Source organism: Vipera ursinii, assembly GCF_947247035.1.
Source record: "Vipera ursinii genome assembly, chromosome: W".
Classification (NCBI taxonomy): Eukaryota; Metazoa; Chordata; class Lepidosauria; order Squamata; family Viperidae; genus Vipera; species Vipera ursinii.
The window spans coordinates 42,073,683-42,093,205 of NC_139522.1; the positions used below are offsets into that span (position 1 = coordinate 42,073,683).

At 42.7% G+C, this 19,523-nt stretch overlaps 1 protein-coding gene across 1 annotated transcript; it reads right to left on the reverse strand.

Moving 5' to 3' along the window:
- Positions 1 to 12,118: 12,118 nt before the first annotated feature.
- On the reverse strand, positions 12,119 to 16,217 carry LOC310648272 (COMM domain-containing protein 3-like; the record flags this gene model as incomplete). Its single annotated transcript, XM_083376023.1, has 8 exons — positions 12,119 to 12,476; positions 13,352 to 13,411; positions 13,510 to 13,566; positions 13,647 to 13,707; positions 13,916 to 13,950; positions 14,050 to 14,113; positions 14,195 to 14,306; positions 16,088 to 16,217. The coding sequence occupies 8 exons, from the start codon at positions 16,215 to 16,217 to the stop codon at positions 12,417 to 12,419; spliced, it is 579 nt and encodes a 192-aa protein (XP_083232149.1). The 3' UTR covers positions 12,119 to 12,416.
- Positions 16,218 to 19,523: the final 3,306 nt, after the last annotated feature.

The window sequence follows — 19,523 nt, forward strand, 5'->3', positions numbered from 1 at the left end:
AGGGGACTTGGAACCTGTAACCGTCACCAGTGCATGCAGACATGCCTGCCTTACTGTAAAATAAAGAAAAAGACTTAAACATTTTTACTTGTTTCACTGTGTTTTTATTCATTTTACAAATTGAGCCAGTCACCAAACCTGAACCTACTTCTAGGGTTTAATGTCCAAGGGCTAGAAGGGGCACTGGTAAACACAGGCTTCTGAGCCCCAAAAGGGGCTGTCATAACAGAGTCGGGGCTAGTAGCAGTTTCATCCTTAACAACCAGAGAATCTTTCAACTTTTCTACTTGCTCTTTAACAGCTGTAGACCCCAACACAGAGGTCGGAACATTCACCTCAGCCATAGCATTCATAAAGTCATCCCAGCCTTTAGGTTTCCGCTTCTCAGTAGGGGCTCGGTGCTGCGAAGCTCCTTTCACCAAGTCTAAAATATTAGTCCCAGGAATAGGGACCCCTTTGTATAAAAAGGTACCGCGATCATCCCAGGTTGAGACGTCCTGATGCTGTTTCATTTTGTTCAGCAAAAGTTCCGCATTTTTCCTGTAACGGGTGCTCACACCGCTTAGGATCTCGTCCATCGCTGTGTCCTGCGGAGATGGCTGTGGTGGCTGTTCTGGTAATGTTGGAAGTGGCCGAGGTTCTTCTGGTGGGTAAATGAGATTCAGTCTGTCCTTTTCAGACTCATTTTGCCTGGTTAGTCTTAGATACCTCTGCAATGCAGAACTGTAGAGCTTAATCTTGTCATCCTCACACAAATCAGCTCTCTGAAGAATGGAACGCATCTCAGCATCCAACCGGTTAGTGGCTGTAGCCCCCATAGTAGGGGGCCTGCCCTGTAGTTGTTCCATCTGATGACGTGATACCAGATACATTTTCTCGGCATGATCCATGGCTTATCCAGCTAACAGGCTAGTCAACAGCGGAATAGCTGCCCCTAGTAAGGGACCGATAAAACCACCCGACTGAAGTATGACCTGCTTCTTCTTTTTGAGTGAGACCTTTCTATCACTCAACTTTTTAATGACACCTTTCTTTCTCTTTAGAGACCGGAATTGTGAAGGTTTCAGAGGAAGGTTTCCTTTTAGGGTGTTCAAAGCTATTTCTGCTATAGCCCCCACCAGGTCATTATTAGCATTGCATAAGATGGCTTTTCTCTGTCTTGGTCTGGCCTTTACTAAGATTTTTAAAAGCCCCCAATTTCTACATACCCTTTCTGACATCTTAAATGTACTAGTGCTAAGGCAGCCGGGCTACTGCTTTTTACACTTCTTTTTCATTGTGTAAACAGCAGGCCAATCAGGTGGAAAGAGACCTGTTCTCAACCTGTAAGATTCTGGAGTGGTGGCTGCCAAATCTACCAAAAGGTACCCGTGTGGTTTGCGAGTGGCATCTTGGAATACTTCTAAAAAATACTTTGTGTTAGTGGGGTACATCTGCCTGGCCAGTGTGACAATTTGCATCTGATCACGGGGGTTGCTGAATAAAACCAAATATTTGGAATTCAGAGCTATTGTTCTCATTTTCTTGCATTGAAAAAACAGGTTTTGTAGTATGAGAATAATGCTCAGGTTTCTGTGATGAACGTACTGTGTAAATGCCTTCTCTATTTGATCGCTCTCACTGGCCGATGTCATGAGATCATCTATCACAGCTAGAGTAATTTGATTTGGCGGAAACAAATCATCATCTTCAAAAGAAGACGGAAGCCCCTCAAAAAACTTAATATAAGGGAATTTATTAAGCAGTTCTTTGTACAGAGGTTGCCAACAGCTATAAAACCATACAATATTTTGAGGCAATTGAGACAACACGACATCACCATGTTCTAACATTTGTTTGATAAAAAAAGATTTGCCAGAATTGGACGGACCGCTTATAATACACGAGAAAGGGTGTACAAATTGTGCAATATTTCCTGCCATCCTTAATAACCGTAAGGTAGTGTACAGTAATCTTTGCTCTTTAATAACCTTTTATTATACACTACTTTTAGAGTTTTTCGGAGGACCCGCGTTTCAAGGGACCACTGTTTCTTAACCCTAACTATCCCCAACTGTTCTACCCTGATCTCTTTTTTTCTCTCTGCACCAGACAGACAATAATCATCTACCAAATCTTTCAAGCTGTCAAAATTAACCTTTTTGCTGTTACTGCAGTTTAGTGTGATCCCCTTCACCTTTAGCACCGCTTCACCGTTGGACAAAGCATAGGCATACATTTTGGGGCCGGCCGCAACAAACTCTGTTATCGTAGTGTTTGGAGGAATCTCACTTGTCAGCTGTCCTAAATAATCACCCAAAGGTGGAGTCCACGCCCCCTCTCTACTTACAAAAATGACTGAATCGGTGTCATGATACAGGCATCTATCGCCCAGCCCATCCAGCAGCCTGTATAATTCCAGTCGTGCATACGCTGTTGTAAAGCTGGCAATGAATACGTTAGTACATGAGGCTTTGGTGGGATGGTTCTTGGCAGTTTTCCATGTCACAACGGCTGTCTCACTATCCACAAACTCACAGGAGGAAACATCATAATAGGGCACAAAAAGGTATTTGAATAATTCTTCAGGGTTTGTCACCACAGATGTTGTCAGGTGATTGGTGCTCTGACCAAACTTGCCCCACAGCGAGTTTAAAAAAAGTTTGGCAATCTGCCTTTTAGCAGGATTTACCTCAATGTGTTCACGGCGTAAGCGGACGCCTTCCATCTTTTCATAATCACGAATATATTGCTCTTTATCCTGTTCTGTTTTGCACCAGTCAGGGTAGCCGCTGGCCTCCTGTTTCTGTCTGAGATGTGCGTTAATATAATCTGAAAATAGCCCCTTTGATGTACTTTCAAAATGCCAGATCTCATAGATTTCAACAATTCTGTAACCTTTTTCTAAAGCTACATTCAATTCAACAGTGCACCATGTCCCAGTCAGAGCTCTTTCCTCATCACTGTTTACAGGGGGTAGTTTGCAGTTTTTCTGTGCAGGTGGCACACAAACTAAACATTAATTTGCCCCCTGATTTGTGGAGTAGTATAGGAAAATAGAGATTCCTTGGCGGGTACACTTTGACTTTGGCTAACCCAAAATATTGTTTTATGTCCCCAAAATCTTGGTAGATAATTTGTGGATGGCCAATTGGGTACTCCTTGGTCTTATTCACAAAGGGGTACAAACTGGTGAAATCGTAATATAAGATTTGTTCACCAGGTTTTGGTTTGTAGTAAAGACATGTAGCATTTGTTCTACCACCAAAAAAAGCATCTCGAGGTATCAAAGGTATTGGGAGCTTATTCTCAACCAGAAACTGCTTCAAAGAGGTGTCAGCCTCCACCAAGGCCCTCCATTCGTGTTCCCAGATGCAGCGCACAGCATAACCCTGGCTCCTGAGGTCCTCTTCTTTAATCCTAGTACGGCTGTGCAGGGTGCCATATGTTGAACCAAGTAAGTTGTTGAAGTCTCTTTCAGAGTAGCAGACAGGGCACCCATGAAAAAAACAACCATAAAATTCAAAAGCTGTGGGGGTGTCATTTATGACAGCAAAACCATCCAAAAAATATTTGCCTACTTGTTTTTCACCCCCCTTCAGGGCATGCTGGATATTGACGTTCTCAGTGTGCTCTACGTACATCAACCATTGTATTGCAGGTGCTGAATACCTTTTCTGTGTCTTGTGATAATTATCCATAGGAGCCAAAGCAATGGAGTTGTTGTTCAAATACATGAACCGGTACTGTGCCATACAGACAGAAGCCAATGTGATATATTGGAAGGGGTCAATGCAATGAATCACTATCTCCTCAACAATATCCCCACCGCCCCTCTTGACGAACTCACGCTCAGTCATTTCCATTACCTGTTCCCTAAATCGAATACATGCTTCTCTTAGTATATCAACATCCTGCCTGCAATAGTAAGCCAGAGCCTTCTTTAGTTTAAATACAGTACCTCTATTAGCAGCGTGCCATTTCAGGAATTCTTCTCTCTCCCCAGGCATCATGGTTTCAGGGCTATAATACTTGGCTTTAGGGAGTGGCCCAACGTAGTCCTGATTGGCCATTGTATTGAACAAATGGGGGAAATATCCTTTGCAGCCTTGAAACCCCATAGCTTTGGGTAATTTACATAATTTAAGGGGCAAAAATGAGAGGCTATCAATAAAACGGATCTTGTAAGCCGGCAGGGTGATACACAGAAGTTTCCCTCGCAGGCTTATAAGCTGAACCCTAACCTTTTCCCGGATCAACTGCCTCAGTACTAGGTACCCGTCATAACCTTTGGCATTGTGAGCGATAAAAGTGCATCCGTTAAACTTATCATTTATAAATGTCTTTACAAACTGATCCAGACATCTAACACCATAACAATCCCACATCACAACATCTTCGTCATCATCATCCTTCAACATATCCCTGGCGCATGCATAATTAGGTATATGTGTGCCAGTTTCTTGGCAGCATTCGAAATCATAAATAATGTACCTTTGGCCAATTCGTGGCCGGACCAGCTCTTTTAGAAAACATAAATGATATTCCAAACTTTCAACCTTCTCGGAACACTGCCCACACTTGGGTTCCTTGCATTTCATGTGGGGAGTAAAGACATAAACCCCACACTTTTCACAATATTCTTTACTCTTACAGTCAACTTTTCCCTCCGTGTGTGAGTTTCAAAACATACCTTAGAATGACAAACCACAAACCACTTTGCACCTATAGCAGTGCATCTTTTCCTTCTCTACCTGCTTGCATTCTTGCTTGAGACATGATCTGCAGATATATTGACAACCATGACTAAATTTATGGTGATAGTGAGTGTGGCAAAATTTACAGAAATAGCGTTCGCCCAGGAAACCCTTTATATTTTTGATGGCATAGTAATGATTGTCGTGTAACAATATAAACACTATTTTTTCTTGCTGTGGGAGGCCTGTAACAAAAAACCTCCATCCATCCTGCAGATAAAACAAGATCTTTATAGTAACCCCTAAAGCTTTTTCAAAGAGGTGTATCTGAGAAAAGTTAACCATGTTTTCTGTGGAAATACCCAGTCTGATGTGAAGTTCCCTGGCCCTGGTAATAATTTCTTCATTACTAACACCCCCGTCAATGAGCCAGAGCAAGCAGCTAGCAAAACACAGAAATGCGCCTTCCACATTGAAATCTACTAGGTGACGTCTTTTTTTCTCCAGTACTTTGGTGAGCAGCACAGTGCTTAACTTCCTAAGCCCTCCCCCCTCATTGTTCCTCACAATGGTAACCACTAATTGTAAATCTCCCCCCCCCCCCACAATATCTCTGCTTTACTTTGAAGCAGATTTTCCATACTGGTCAGAAAATCATCAGCATTTAAACCATCCATATTCCTCCTCAGAGAAAAGAGAGGATGATTTAACCCATCTGCATCCAACCGGAGTTGAACAAAATCATTTGCACCTATGTCTCTAGCAACATTATTCAAAACATGCTGTATAGCATTATGAATAGCATCTATAGCATGTACAAAAGACTGAATTTGGTCAACATTAACAAATCTATATCGCTGATAGTATTCCACAGCCATGAAATTTCGGATAGGATGCTCCCACTCTTGCACCAAATCCAGATAAACATAGTTCCTATTCTGAGAGTTTGCAGAGTTAGTGCTTTGTAGCTGGGGCATCGAATGATTTATCTCCTCTTCTTGTTGACATTCAGGCGTAGGTTCACTACTATCACTGTCTGCTGGGGATGCGGGGAGTTCGCCTCCATGCATTTTTGCTTTTTTGCAGGGCGGCCCTGGTTAATCAAACAAACAAAATGTTATCACCTACATTCCTAATAATGTAATACAAACACACCCCCTTTTTTAGATTATAAAATAATACGAATGGATTTGTAGTTGGATAAAATGCTAGATGTTATACCTCCTAACTCTTGTGCTGTGTGGCTTGTGCATGGTTGAGGGGTCATGCCATGCCGGGGTCCTTCCTGCTCTGTGGGTATAGTGAGATCCACAAATGGTTGATCATCTTCCCATTCTGAAGGAAAAGAAAAACCCAATGGTCAGAAATGTTGCAGAAATTTTTGTAAGAATCTGAATGTATGTAGGTATGAAAAACAAATACCATTATAAAACCTCAAACATTCAGAATCAGTCAGTTCCATCTAGTAAAAGAAAACAAACATGCCAAGAATATTATAATCACATTCTTTTTTTATATCTAAGAGGGGCCGTTTCAAAATTTTAGCAACAAAACTACTTACAAGATCTGCACCCCTTACACATTCAGAATCAGTTAATTCCATCTAGTAAAAGAAAACAAACAGGCCATGAATATTATAAACACATTTTTATAGCTAAGAGGAACAATGGTTCAAAAATTAGCAATAAAATTACTTACATTTGTAGCATCTATTCTGTAAAGAGGGTCTTCTTAGCAGATCACAGGGGTCCAGAGGTATGAATATGCCAGAAACTGACAAACGTGTCTGGGGTCAGTATGAATCCTACTTTTTGTACACTCTGGCTATGTCAAAAATCACATCGCCCACCAGTCAGGTAACCCCCCAGCCGAATGATTAGATTATATATCTGTGTCTAGCACCTGATAGGATTAAACATGAGACCAGCAAATGTAAACTTCATAGTGTTAATAGTTTCTTGTAATTAATTCTGCTGAGTTCTTCACCCCTTTTGACCAGTCCACCCTCATATCAAGAAAAAATATATAATACAACTTTCATGTGATTTGTAAAGCACCTTTTATTATAAATTTCATAGCGTTAACAGTTTCTTGTAATCAATTTCTGTTACATTCTGACATATGATCCTCTTCAGAGACAATGGCAATTTGGCTTCAATCTTTGACATTAATGAGAACATGAGGCATAGAAAGTCTAAAGCATAAGCTGCTAATAAGCTCTTTTTCACTGGTTCCATCCGTATGGTCTTCATCTGATTGTAGGCACCCCATTAAACAATGGTGTAATATTTTAATGATACACGCTTTCAGAATCTGAGGCATGCTGGCATTTTGAGATTCCACCGTTTCTAAAACAGGAAATAAGGTAGAATTAGTCTAGCTGTTTCAACTAATCAAAATACTGTTTTCTTAATTTTTATATTTACTTATCATTTGATGTTTTGCAGAATCTGCAACAACAAGGCTTTATAAATTTGTTGTCTTCCACGATGCCGCATAGGTCAGGTCCTTTTCTTATTCTACGTCTACGCTTGGGAGGTTTGGGGGTCAAATTTACATCAAACAAATCACCATCAATATTTGCCATCTTCTTTTTTATTATTGAAAAGTTTTTCAATACATTTTATCTTTAACAAAACAACCCCTCCCCACCCCCACCCTCCCTTCCCAACCCCACATCAGCCCTCCCCACCTCCCCTTCCCCCCTCCCCGACTTCCCAGAGCTAAATACAAGGCATAAAAGTAAAAAACAATCATAAACTACCATATGCTAACAACAATAAACTATTAGGTCTATCGCACTTTAGCTCTTATAAAATGACTACAAGCAATATAAATGTCACATCAATACTTATTCAAATGCTAAATGAAACTTTTTAGTCCCATATTTATTCTGGATGTAATCAATCCATTTTTTCCATTCCACGATATATCGTTGTTGCGAATGGTCTTTCAAATACGCCGAGATCTTTGCCATTTCCGCCAGGTTAGAAACTTTTAAAGTCCATTCCTCTATAGTCGGCAGTTCTTCCTTCTTCCAATATTGCCCTACTAAAAGTCTTGCTGCCGTAATTAAGTTCAACATCAACTTAGTGTCCACAACAGTAGTATCAGTAATAATGCCCAGTAAACACAATTGCGGACAAAACTTTATCCTTTTCTTAAATATCTTCTGCATATTCCACCAGATTTTAATCCAAAATGCTTTAACCTTTTTACAGGTCCACCATATGTGAAAATACGTTGCGTCTTCGCCACCAACATTTAGGCTGGTAGTTCGGATACATACTTGCTAACTTTTTGGGATCTAAATGCCACCTATAAAACATTTTATAAAAATTCTCTCTTAGATTTTGGGCTTGCGTAAATTTTACATTTCTCACCCAGATCTTTTCCCAAGTATCCATTGTAATAACTTCTTGAATATTCTGAGCCCACTTTATCATGCAGTCTTTAACAAGTTCTGTTTCTGAATCAATTTCTATCAATGCAAGATATATCCGTTTGATATGTGCTTGACCCTGATTTCTAATTTGCTTTACCAAATTTTCATCAGTCATTGAAAAACAAATTTTCTGGTCTTCTTTCCACCTGGCCTGTAGTTGCCCATACTGAAACCAGGTTTAATATTTGCCATCTTCAAAAGACTGCTGGAATTAATTTGCTAGCTGTTCAGACCTGCCTGTACAACACCCCCACGCATGCTATGACACGTCCTTGAACCTTGTGCCTGTCCAGAATCACGGGGAATGACATGTCCAGACATGCCCACAACACACATACCTAAAACATCAATCTGTTCTGACCAGTCTGAAACGCTTCGCTTTTGCTGTAAGGTTAGAATAAATTTTATTAAATCTCTGCTATGAACGGTTACACGTACATATGGATTCGAGGGAATTATAAATGCCAAAATATACGTCTTTAGATTTTTACAAAGGTAAAAAACCAGCTGTGGGCTTTAAATGGTCTGTGATTTTTTTCCCCCTACATTCAGGGAAAATTTTTAAAATTGCCTGGTTTAAATGCAAACCCTGGCCGCCTTTTAGGTGATCCTTTTCCCCCCCACCCCCAGCTTTTGAGGTATTGATTTTTAAAACTCCACAAAAATTAAAAGCATCATTAGGCTAGAATGATTAGAAATAAAAAGCTTTTTTTAATTACCCCCCCCCCCAAAAGCAGGGTTTTGTTTCCCAAAAACACAGGTCTCTGTGTTTCTTTTGGATTTGCACGTCCATGGAATTAGTCTAGGGTTAATGTAATCAAGTACACAGAAGCTTGACCACCACATGTTTGTTGATGGGATTAGGTTCGGCAAGCACCATCTGGAAATAGGGCTATGACCTTACACCACACCTTATCTGTTAGGGTTACCCATGCTTATTTTGATGGGGTTAGGCCGACACGTCATATCCGGCTAGGGTTATGGCCTTGTGAGTCCTGTACCACGAGGGGTGGGGGTGTGGATTATGCACGTCACATCCGGGGAGGAGGGCTGCGCACATCACTTCCGTTTATGGGCATGGCCTGGTGACGTCATCAGCATGTGGCTTTGTTTACTTTGATGACGTCACTGATCAAAACTACTGATAAGTTCCATTAAAAGTTTGTATGTACTTATACTACTAGGGCATTTTACACCCTCCTCTGCAAGTTTCATCCATATGAATGTGTTTTGATACAATATTGTCATTCTCCGATCCACAGAGATCAGGAAACTGAAGACAATGGTTACAAAATATCCTTACAGTCCTCTCCAGAAAAAATGATGGAAGGGAAAAGGAAATATTCCTGAAAAGCATTATTTCACAATAGCTTCAAACATCCTCCAGGGAATGAAATCCAGATCAGGATCCTGCTGTAGACTTCACTGTACAATACTGTTCAACCCAAGAGTTAACCAACTTTCAACTTCAGAGCAACACATTAGTGTCAAACACTGCACTTAGGGAAGTAGGTCCTCACACATTTATTGAAGTGCTCCATATTGTGTTTAGGTTTGAGGAAAAATGTTTTTAGAGGGAATGGCTTAGCACTACCAATGGGATCTAGGTGCGATCACTATAGGATCCCTCTGACCACACAACTATCACAGGAAAAGTCCTTCCTTAACTGCTTTTCCTGACTGTTACTCTCCACCAAATGTGTTGGAATTTCAACTTCCATCATTCCCAGTAAACATGCAGAAGGCTGGTTACAAAATAAAAGCTGGAAGGCAACAAGATATGGAAAGTTGCCTAGCAAAATATGAATCAGAAAATGGAGTGGTGGTAGTGAGCAAGATATTTAGTGAAAGAAAATCCATTATCCTCAGACTATTTTACTGCTTCCAAATGACCCAAGTTTTTAAAAGAGTACATTTCCCACTCTGTGCTTCCCATTAATTAGAAAAAATCCCATGTTAGGGAGTACAAAGTACCAAGTGAAGACCTTTCTCCTACTCTAGTGCAGGTGTGGAAAACTGGGTTCCCTCCAGATGTTCTGGACTTTAAACTTTCCAGGGTGGATAATCCCCTGAGTTGGGAAAGTTTAGGCTAAGATATCTAGAAGGCATCAATTCCACTGTTTGCACACCCTCCAGGCTGTGAGGATGAGGATGATCACATTTTCCTCACCCTGTACAATGAAGTATTTGAACAACCCTGCAGTCGATGGCAGGTGATTCAAGATCCTTAAGCAGGGGTTTGTTGTGCTCATTAAGGAGGTTGTGAATGAGAGTCGAGCACTGGCTGTTTAAACCTTAATATGGCAGAATCCTTTTTTTTTAAGTAACAGAATCAGAGCTAGGGTGTTGTTTCCTTCTTCCTCCTTGCAAGACATATTTTATGTAGGTAAGTTGCCTCAAAGCATATTTTGCACTACAGTATATAGTTAAGACCGGTGCATGAAGATCTTTTTACTTTGATGGCACTACAGGACAAAATTCCTTTGCCTCTGCATTCTTACAGATGACATAGGGCAGTGATGGCGAACCTTTTAGAGACCGAGTGCCCAAACCACAACCCAAAACCCACTTATTTATTGTAAAGTGCCAGGGCTGCATCAGCATTGTGGTGCCCATGGGGGGGCATAGCCTACTGGGTGGGTGTGGCTGCAGTGGGTGTGGCTGCAGCGGTCACAACAGACTGGGCATGGCTGGGGTGGGCGTGGCCACCTCAATGTTGCTCATGGGGGGATGCCTGTGGGGGCTAGGCAGGGTTGGGGGAGATCCAGGGAGTCTCTGGTGGGTTGGGCCTGTTCCCTTGACACACACTTTGGCCCCAACTCACTGCCGCCAGCAGCTTGCACAGGTACATTAGGCCACCACCGCCGCCCAGAGCGGTAGCCCCGCCCAGCAAGCCAAAGGCCACCCCAAGTGGGGAAAGGCGGATCCCCATCGGCTCCATGGCCCCCTGGTCCCAGCTAGGATTGTGTGCCTCCCCATCTCTGCTGGGCCTGGGTGGCCTTTGGCTTGCTGGGCGTGGGTGTGCTCTACCACTTCTACTCGAGCTTGCTAGCCAGCTGCTTTGCCTCCTTTGTGCTGGATGGGACTGCCGCTCCAGGCAGCAATGGCCTAATGGACCTGCATGAGCTGCTGGTGGCAATGTGTGTGTCCCCAGAGAGGGCTCTGAGTGCTGCCTCTGGCACATGTGCCATAGGTTCGCCACTGACATAGGGATAATTTTCACAACCGTGTTTCCACAGCAAGATTTCACATTCTCTCCACATAGCAAAAAAGCACTTAGAGTATGACCAGCTTTCTCCCCTTGGCTCAAAAACCAAAACAAAAAAACCTATCCTCACCCCCAGGTCACAATGTGAGTTGAACTTAGTAATTACACACCTACTACTAGAGGGGCAGCAATGTCAGTCTGGTGTATTTGGAGGGTGGGGTGCACAAAGACGTTAGTTCTCATTAGTCTTTGTGCACCCCACCCTCCAAATACTCCAGACTGACATTGCTGCCCCTCTAGTAGTAGGTGTGTAATTACTAAGTTCAACCCACATTGTAACCTGGGGATGAGGATAGGTTTTTTGTTTTGGTTTTTGAGCCAAGGAGAGAAAGCTGGTCATAGTCACTCAACTGCCACAATTCAGGACACTCCAACTGTTTTCTATTTACAGAAATGGTTGAATGTTTAATAAGTAAGCCCAGGTTTAAGCAGATGAATGAATGGAATCTTTTCAACTTTTCCTGTAAATCACTTCAACATTAAAAGGGGAAAAACAGCAGGAACACACCTTCACCAAAATGCGGTGCAAGCAAGTCCCAAAGGTGCTTTTCAGCACATGCAAGCAAGGTGATGACTTCATTACAATAGAATGGTGTTTAGATCCAGAGCTCTACAGCTTTTTAACATGATTTTGTTGGGTAGATTATCTTGGAATGTTGGAGCTGCTAAGAATCCAGTCCCTCCCAACTCATTATTATAGTCAGATAAGACACACAAACTAGATTCATGTTGACTTGTTTATTAGATGATAAAGTAGATAATTGGGAAATCAAAATTTTTTAAAAAGGGCACAACTGAAACAGATATTTCAGAAATGTATAGCTATCTAAACAGATATCACAGTTTAACAAGCTTGAGATTTTATTGCACACAAATCTTGCAATGTTATCTAGAAAGTAAACGGTCCATTTCTGTTTGACCAAACATATACCAAAGTTCCATTAAATAAGAACCAGGAAAAAGATTATATAGTCAAAGAAGCAAGCATTTTCTTTTCTTCAGTGTAGTTGATTGCCAAGTGTGTAAATTATAGTTGAGTTTTCCTTTCTAGACTTTTAGCTGCTTCTTTTAACTTTCCAACTAAATCCTAAAATATGAAGTAAGAGCTTCAGAAAAGAAATATTTTGCTATAAATATTCATTATTAGAAATTCCCTTTGTACCAAAAATCCAAGTGACTTAATGTGTTTTTCTGCCATTTGATATTTTTAGGAAACAAACTACTTCATTATTTTAATTAGTGTACATCATGAATTTGCCTAAAGGGGACATTGTTGTAATAACATTATCACATATAAAATTAATCAGTTTGGACTGGGACACATAGATTGATAAAATATTTTTTCTTATTTGTCAAATAATATACAGAACAATATAATATCTTACAGTTTAATTAAATATAAAGAAGTAAACTAACCCAACAATTTTCTGAGCTGGCAATCCTAAAGTTATCTAATGCATCCATTGAAACATGGGATTTTTACCTAAATGTGATTTGTACCTATAGAATTTTGAAACTATATGTAACTGTAGACAGTTGCTTATTTCTTAGTTTTTCAAGTTTTGGTAAGTTTACTCCTTTTCCCCTCATTAGTAAGTTTATTAGTTTTAATGAAGCTATCAATACATAGTAGCTTACGTAAAGCCAAATAATCTAAATTCCATGCTCAGTACATATTATATATTCAAGTATACAACACAGAAAATCGGTTTCATCTAATGTAACACATCTGAAACAGCTTCCACCCATTCTGCCAAAAATATTTTTGCATAGTGCAGTCACTTATGTGAATCAACTTGAAAACTCATATTGGAAAAATAGAAAAGCTAGTAATTCTGTAGCATTTTGTATTTTAAAAGATGTGAAGCATCTTATATTTTAAGTGAAGCATTTTATATTTTATGGACTTTTTGTAAAGTCTGGTGCTACTCTATCAGTACACAAAAGGGTAAGATAAAATACCTGCAATTGATCCATGGAACAAGTAAAATTAATGTCCTGATGAGATCTTGAATCAATGTTCTAAAATAACAAAATCCCAAACATTAATTGTTAATAAGTAATGAAACTAAAGCAATAATAATCTACTAATATTTGAACTTTCTGGATGGATGCTATACCTCTACTTTTAAGGTCATCAAATAGGCAGGGCAATAATGTTTATGACGTTGATTAGTCTAAAGAGATAAGACAAGGGAAAAAATAAGTTTTCCAAATCAAAGTGAAAAAGAAATAATACCCATTTGATTTAAATTACCTTGATTTGATATTCCAGACACCAACAAACATCAATTACATGTAGTGGACATCTGCCTATACTGCGAACATAGTAAATAACTATTAGGCTAAGATATGCTGAACAGCATAACTGTTGCAAGTTCATATAGGTAAAAAGAAAAGTAGCAGCAATGTATTAATTGTGGTTTTGTGGAGAACGTTACCTCAATTAGGTAACTTGTGAAGATGTTTATTATTTTCAAGATGCATTTGAAAGTTGGAAGATTAATATAATTTCCCTGGACATACCTTCCCAATATGATTTCTAAGTTATCCTTATGTATCTACACAAAGGGAAAGGATAAAAGTAGAGCGTGTAAGCTTCTACAGATTACACACACATTAATGGAAGGAATGCAAAAAGATAAAATGTGATTAGAAACCTGATATTCAGTGCAAAAATGTTCAATTCTTTCTCTGTTGAATTTACAGTCTTCTAGATAGGTGCTAAAAGGAAAAGCAAGATGTGTTACCAATAAATCTAATACAAGTCAAACAAAAATTTTTAAGAGTTGAGTTTTGGAATACCTTATAATAGATTTGTCAGCTTTTTGCTTTCCAGCTTCTATTATATAAGTGGTAGCTGCTGCGTGGCAGCATTTGAATATTACTGGATCAATATGTTCCAAATCTGGGTAATCTAAAAAGAAATGAATGCTTGATGATGGCATATTTCAGGAGGATACACACACACTGTATATATACAATGGTTTTCCCATTCAGGAAGACTAAGCTCCATGCAATTATACTGCAGCAGCTAGCTGTCATATTGACAACATTTACAATTACAGTTCTAAACACAATATTGGGGGAAGGACTTGTTTTCATAGATCTTCCTTTATAAGGAATTAAAATAATGTTGGGGAAATGTCAGCTACCTTTCATCTCAAACATGAATAATTTCTGCAAGATCTGAGATATTATATAGGCTATTTCCAGCACTAAATTGATCTAGATCAGCGTTTCCCAACCTTTAGGAACTTGAAGATGCGTGGACTTCAACTCCCAGAATTCCCCAGCCAGCTATGCTGGCTGGGGAATTCTGGGAGTTGAAGTCCACGCATCTTCAAGTTCCTAAGGTTGGGAAACGCTGATCTAGATTTATCCCCAACAGCCAGAAAGCACCGAAGAAAGAAAAGGAGCTCAGCCATTACCCCAACAAAGTCTCCTGTAGTTTCCCTTTCCCACTCATGGCCACTTGTTCTTTGAACTACTGGCCAACACAGAGTTTGGGAAGTAATCAGGTTGACTAGTAGTGTCAGTAGACATTTATATTTTTAGAAAATTGAGGTCTTCTCGTTCGGGAGGAGGAGGAGGAGAAGAGTTGAAAACCCTTTTTGCCAATTAAGGGCAGACGTCTCCGAGTTCAGATAACCGTGTGAAATTATTTTTTCCCGAGTGCTAGAGTGAAGTGAGCCTGTAATTTCGCTTTTCTAACAATAGTGCTCGGAATACCGTGTCACCCCTCTACCCCACTTCCCAACTCAACTCTGATTTTTACTCTTTTCCCCGCCTCCCTTTTAAGAAAATCTATAGTTTTTCTAGGGTTGCAGTTCAAACTAGCACCCACCGGAGGCCGCGCGTATTCAGCCCAAGTTCTCGCAGAGCCCTTCAGGCAAACGGGAGCACCTTTTCTCCTGCGAGAGGCGGCCGGCCTACCCTCAAGAAACCTCACAGTTTGGTAAACAGCTGACAAATCCCAATCGTCAGAGAAATTCAATTTGAAGCAAACAAAAACAAAACCCAAAGCCATCAAAACAAATGAGCGGCGTTTTTCAGCCATAAGATTAAGAACAATTTATTACAGCCATTGAGTAATTCCAAAGAATGGCACATGATCACAATAAAGCCTGCGGGACCCAGGTACTAAACCCAGCCCGCTTGTACCTCTGACTTTTGCAAAAATCACTTCCGACTGTCAAAGGGCTGGGAACGCCTCGCCGGAAGATTAAAAACAAAACGGTGGAAACCAACCGGCTACGACCGTCAGGGAGGTGGAAGAAACCACCTCCAAACGGCACCTTCTTTCTTTCTCACTCTGCTTTCGGGAGAGAGTGGCTTTACCTTCGCTTTTAGGCCACAAATAAGCGAGAAACACCCTTGAATTTCTGCAAGGAAATGACAACTGCAGGTAAATGGAGGAAAGCAGCAGCGGGAGCAAAACTCCGAAAGAAACAAAGGGAGAAAGAGGGCGCAGCGCACCATTTCAGCGCGGCTCACCGCTGGGGAAACCCCCTGCGCTTGATGGGAAACGACTGTGGGCGCTGCCGCGAATGCAGCCAGGCGTCAGCACTGGCCAAAGACAAGCGATCCGCCGTGCTGCCGGCACGCTTCCTTCGGCTGGCGCCCAACTCCCAGCGCAGCGCCCAACTCTTCTCCACGCCGGTGGCTGGAGGCTCGCCCCCGGAAACCAGCACTCACCGAAGGAGGCCTGGTCGCTGAGCAAGCTCTGGAAGGCAGCCTGGAGCAGAGCCTGGAAATCTCGGAGCGAGAAGCACCTTGGTTCAGCTAGGATCCGTAAGCCGCTTTGCACTGGCTCAGAGAGCTCCATTGTGAGTTGCGCTGTGACCTTTGACACGTCCCCCACGTGATAGCCGCGCTCAGCTGATTCTGCGGTCAAAAGAGCTGCGGCAGATGCTGCCGTTTGCTGCTGCTCCAGATGGGTGGCTGCAGCTTTGCTTCCTTGCTCTGGGATTCCCTGGCCTAAACCTTTCCCTGCGGTCAAACCTACCCGCTTCCATTAAGCTCTTCGGTAGTGTTGTATTTCCTATCTCAAATGCAAGGTCAGCATCTTCCTTTTCTTCTCATTGCAAAAGACCACTGTGACAACATATCTTACATTTCAACCTTTTAAAGCAGGGGTGTCAAACTCAATTTCATTGAGGGCCAGCATCAGCATTGTGGTTGCCCGGGGGTGGGCGTGGCCTACTGGCTGGGCGTGGCCTACTGGCTGGGCGTGGCCAGCTCTCATGTCAGGGGCACCTGTGAGGGCCTGGGCAGGACTGGGGCGGATCCAAAGGTCTCTGGCAGAGGAGGGTGGGACCAGGGTGAGCACCAGGGCATGGTCCACTGGAGGAGCCTCACCATCCCTCTCAGGCCGTGCAGGGAGGCCCTGGATGGTGGCGCGGGCTGCCCGGAGCCCTGGGCAGTAGAGGTGAAGTACCCAGCCCAGCCCTCGAGCTCCTGCGGCACCAGGACCCCACAGCTCAGCCTAGCACAGCCCCACTTGCCCAAGGGGGCGTCCAGCTGCGCTTACCTCCTGAAGTCTGCTGCTGCTGTGCTCACTCTCCTTGGCCAGGTTGCTCATGGTGGGTGCAGGAAGGCAAAAGGCGTGGGTCAGAGGGAGGCCCACTCTCCATGCAAGGAGACCTGGCTTTGTAACCAAAGTATTCTTAGCGATAGGATGGGAGACGCCTAGGATATATATATATATATTTATTTATTTATTTATTTATTTATTTATTTATTTATTTATTTAGATTTCTATACCGCCCTGTTCCCGAAGGACTCAGGGCGGTTTACAGGGCAGCATAAAATACAATATAAAAGATAATATAAAATTAAAATAAATTTAATTAATTAAGCCCAACAATTAAAACAATATTTAAAAAGGTAAAACCCCTTCAGTCCAGGCCTGATAAATCGAAAAGCCAGGTTTTCAGGTCCCGGTGAAATGAATGCAGATCAGGGGCGGTCCGGAGTTCTACAGGTAAATCATTCCAAAGGGCAGGCGCGCCCACAGAGAATGCCCTCCCTCTGGGGATCATCCGCCAGCACTCCCTAACCGGCGGCACCCTAAAGAGGGCCTCTCTATGGGAGCGCACAGGACGATGAGAAGTTGCAGGTGCTCCCTAAGATAATCCGGACCCATGCCATGTAGGGCTTCACCAGCACCTTGAATCTCACCCGGAGGGCAACTGGAAGCCAATGCAGCTCGCGAAGAAGAGGTGTTACACGGGAGTATCGGGAGACTCCCATCACAACTCGCGCGGCTGCATTCTGCACCAGCTGAAGCCTCCGAGTGGTCCTCAAGGGCAGCCCCATGTAGAGAACGTTGCAGTAGTCTAACTGAGAGGTCACGAGCGCATGAGTGACTGTGCGTAGGGCATCTCGGTCCAGATAGGGCCGCAACTGGCGCACCAGGCAAGCCCGGGCAAAAGGGGGAGGGGGCAAGGGGATGGTGAAAGGGCAGCAGGGCTGCTGGTGGCCAAGTGCTAAGGCAGGACTTCCCTCAGACCCTCCCTCCCTCTCATTCCAATCTCCTTCCTTCCTTCCCTCCCTCCCTCCCTCCCTCCCTCTTTCTCATTCCTAGCTCCTCCCTGCCTCCCTCCATGCTGTCTGGTGGATGGGACTTGGCCTGTGGGACGAAAGGCAGGGAGATGGGAGTGCGTGGTGGCACAAACCAAGCATTGGCAGGGGCTGGCTCCCAGTTGCCCTCTGGGCCACGTGTTAGGGCTGGAGAGGGGAACATGGTATTCACGCTGCATGCAGAGCCACAGCCTGGAACTGCCTCTGGCCGGCAACGTGTGAGCCACCCCATCAAGGATGCCTGCACCCCGAGCCCTGGGGTGCAAGGCTGATAGAGCTCCATGGCCCAAGCCAGGAGAAGTGAGGCCTAGCAAAGTGGGTCCGGGCATGGTGAGATGTGGCCTGGCAAAGTAGTGGAGGACAAAAGGAGAGGCCTGGCAAAGCGGGGTGTAGCTGGGCATGACGGGGCAAGGCCAGGAGGGGCAGGGTGAGGCGAATGAGCTGCAGCTGCTGCTGCGCACCGCCAGTCCCCGAGCGTTCAACGTTTCCTGTGTTTGCGCCAGGGGGGCGCCCAGATGATTTGGGGTGGGCCAGTGCTGGGGCAGCGGGGGCCAGTCCCTTGCCATCTCTGGGACAGCCCCGCGGGCCAAATCTGGGCCCTTCGCTGTCCGGCCTGTGGGCCTTGTGTTTGACATGTCTATTTTAAAGGATCATGGTGATGATGCTATAGATGAGGATAGAAACTCCAGTTTTGATTCTTTTATGGAGTCAGCCCAAGATATTATTCAAAAAGAGTGGCTCAATAGGTTCCTCTGTGCCCATAACAAGTCTTTTGTTTTTCGTTCTGCAACTTTGGAGGCAAATTTACAGGCAAACTGCTTTAAACACTCAGAATGGTAAAAAAAAAAGGTCCTAAATGTCTGAAGACATTGCAAATTAACAATGGTAACAGTGTCATTGTGTCTAGTTGTAATTATTTACAAAATATTTTGTTAATTTTGTTATGCTGGCATAGCGTCATAACCTACAAATGTTATATAAATAACCCTTTTCCTTTTATTTTCTCTGAGTAATACAAATATTTTTACTATCATAATTGTAGCATTTGAAAATTATTTTATATAGAGCAGTTCTTAAAGGTGAAGGGCAAGGCACACTTGCATAGCAGTACAGTTCTTGTTGAGTTCACTGTACATTCTGGATATGAAACTTGAAAGGTATTCTATGATTATGTGCTGCTTCATATTTTGCATTTATGCTTATAGATACGGTTAATGCAATTCATATAATCTTGCTTCAAATGTATCAGTGGACTTATTTGCATAAGAGGTGTGTGAGAGAGCCAGAAGATTAAGATTTATGTTCAAATCAAATATCTACAGTTTATGGAGCTGTACTCCTAACTAAACCATAATAACAGAGTTGGAAGGGACCTTGGAGATCGTCCAGTCCAACCCCCTGCTCAGGCACGAAACCCTATACCATTTCAGACAAATGGTTGTCCAATCTCTTCTTAAAGACTTCCAGTGTTGGAGCATTCACAACTTCTGGAGGCAGGTTGTTCCACTGATTAATTGTTCTGTCAGGAAAATTCTCCTTAATTCTAGGT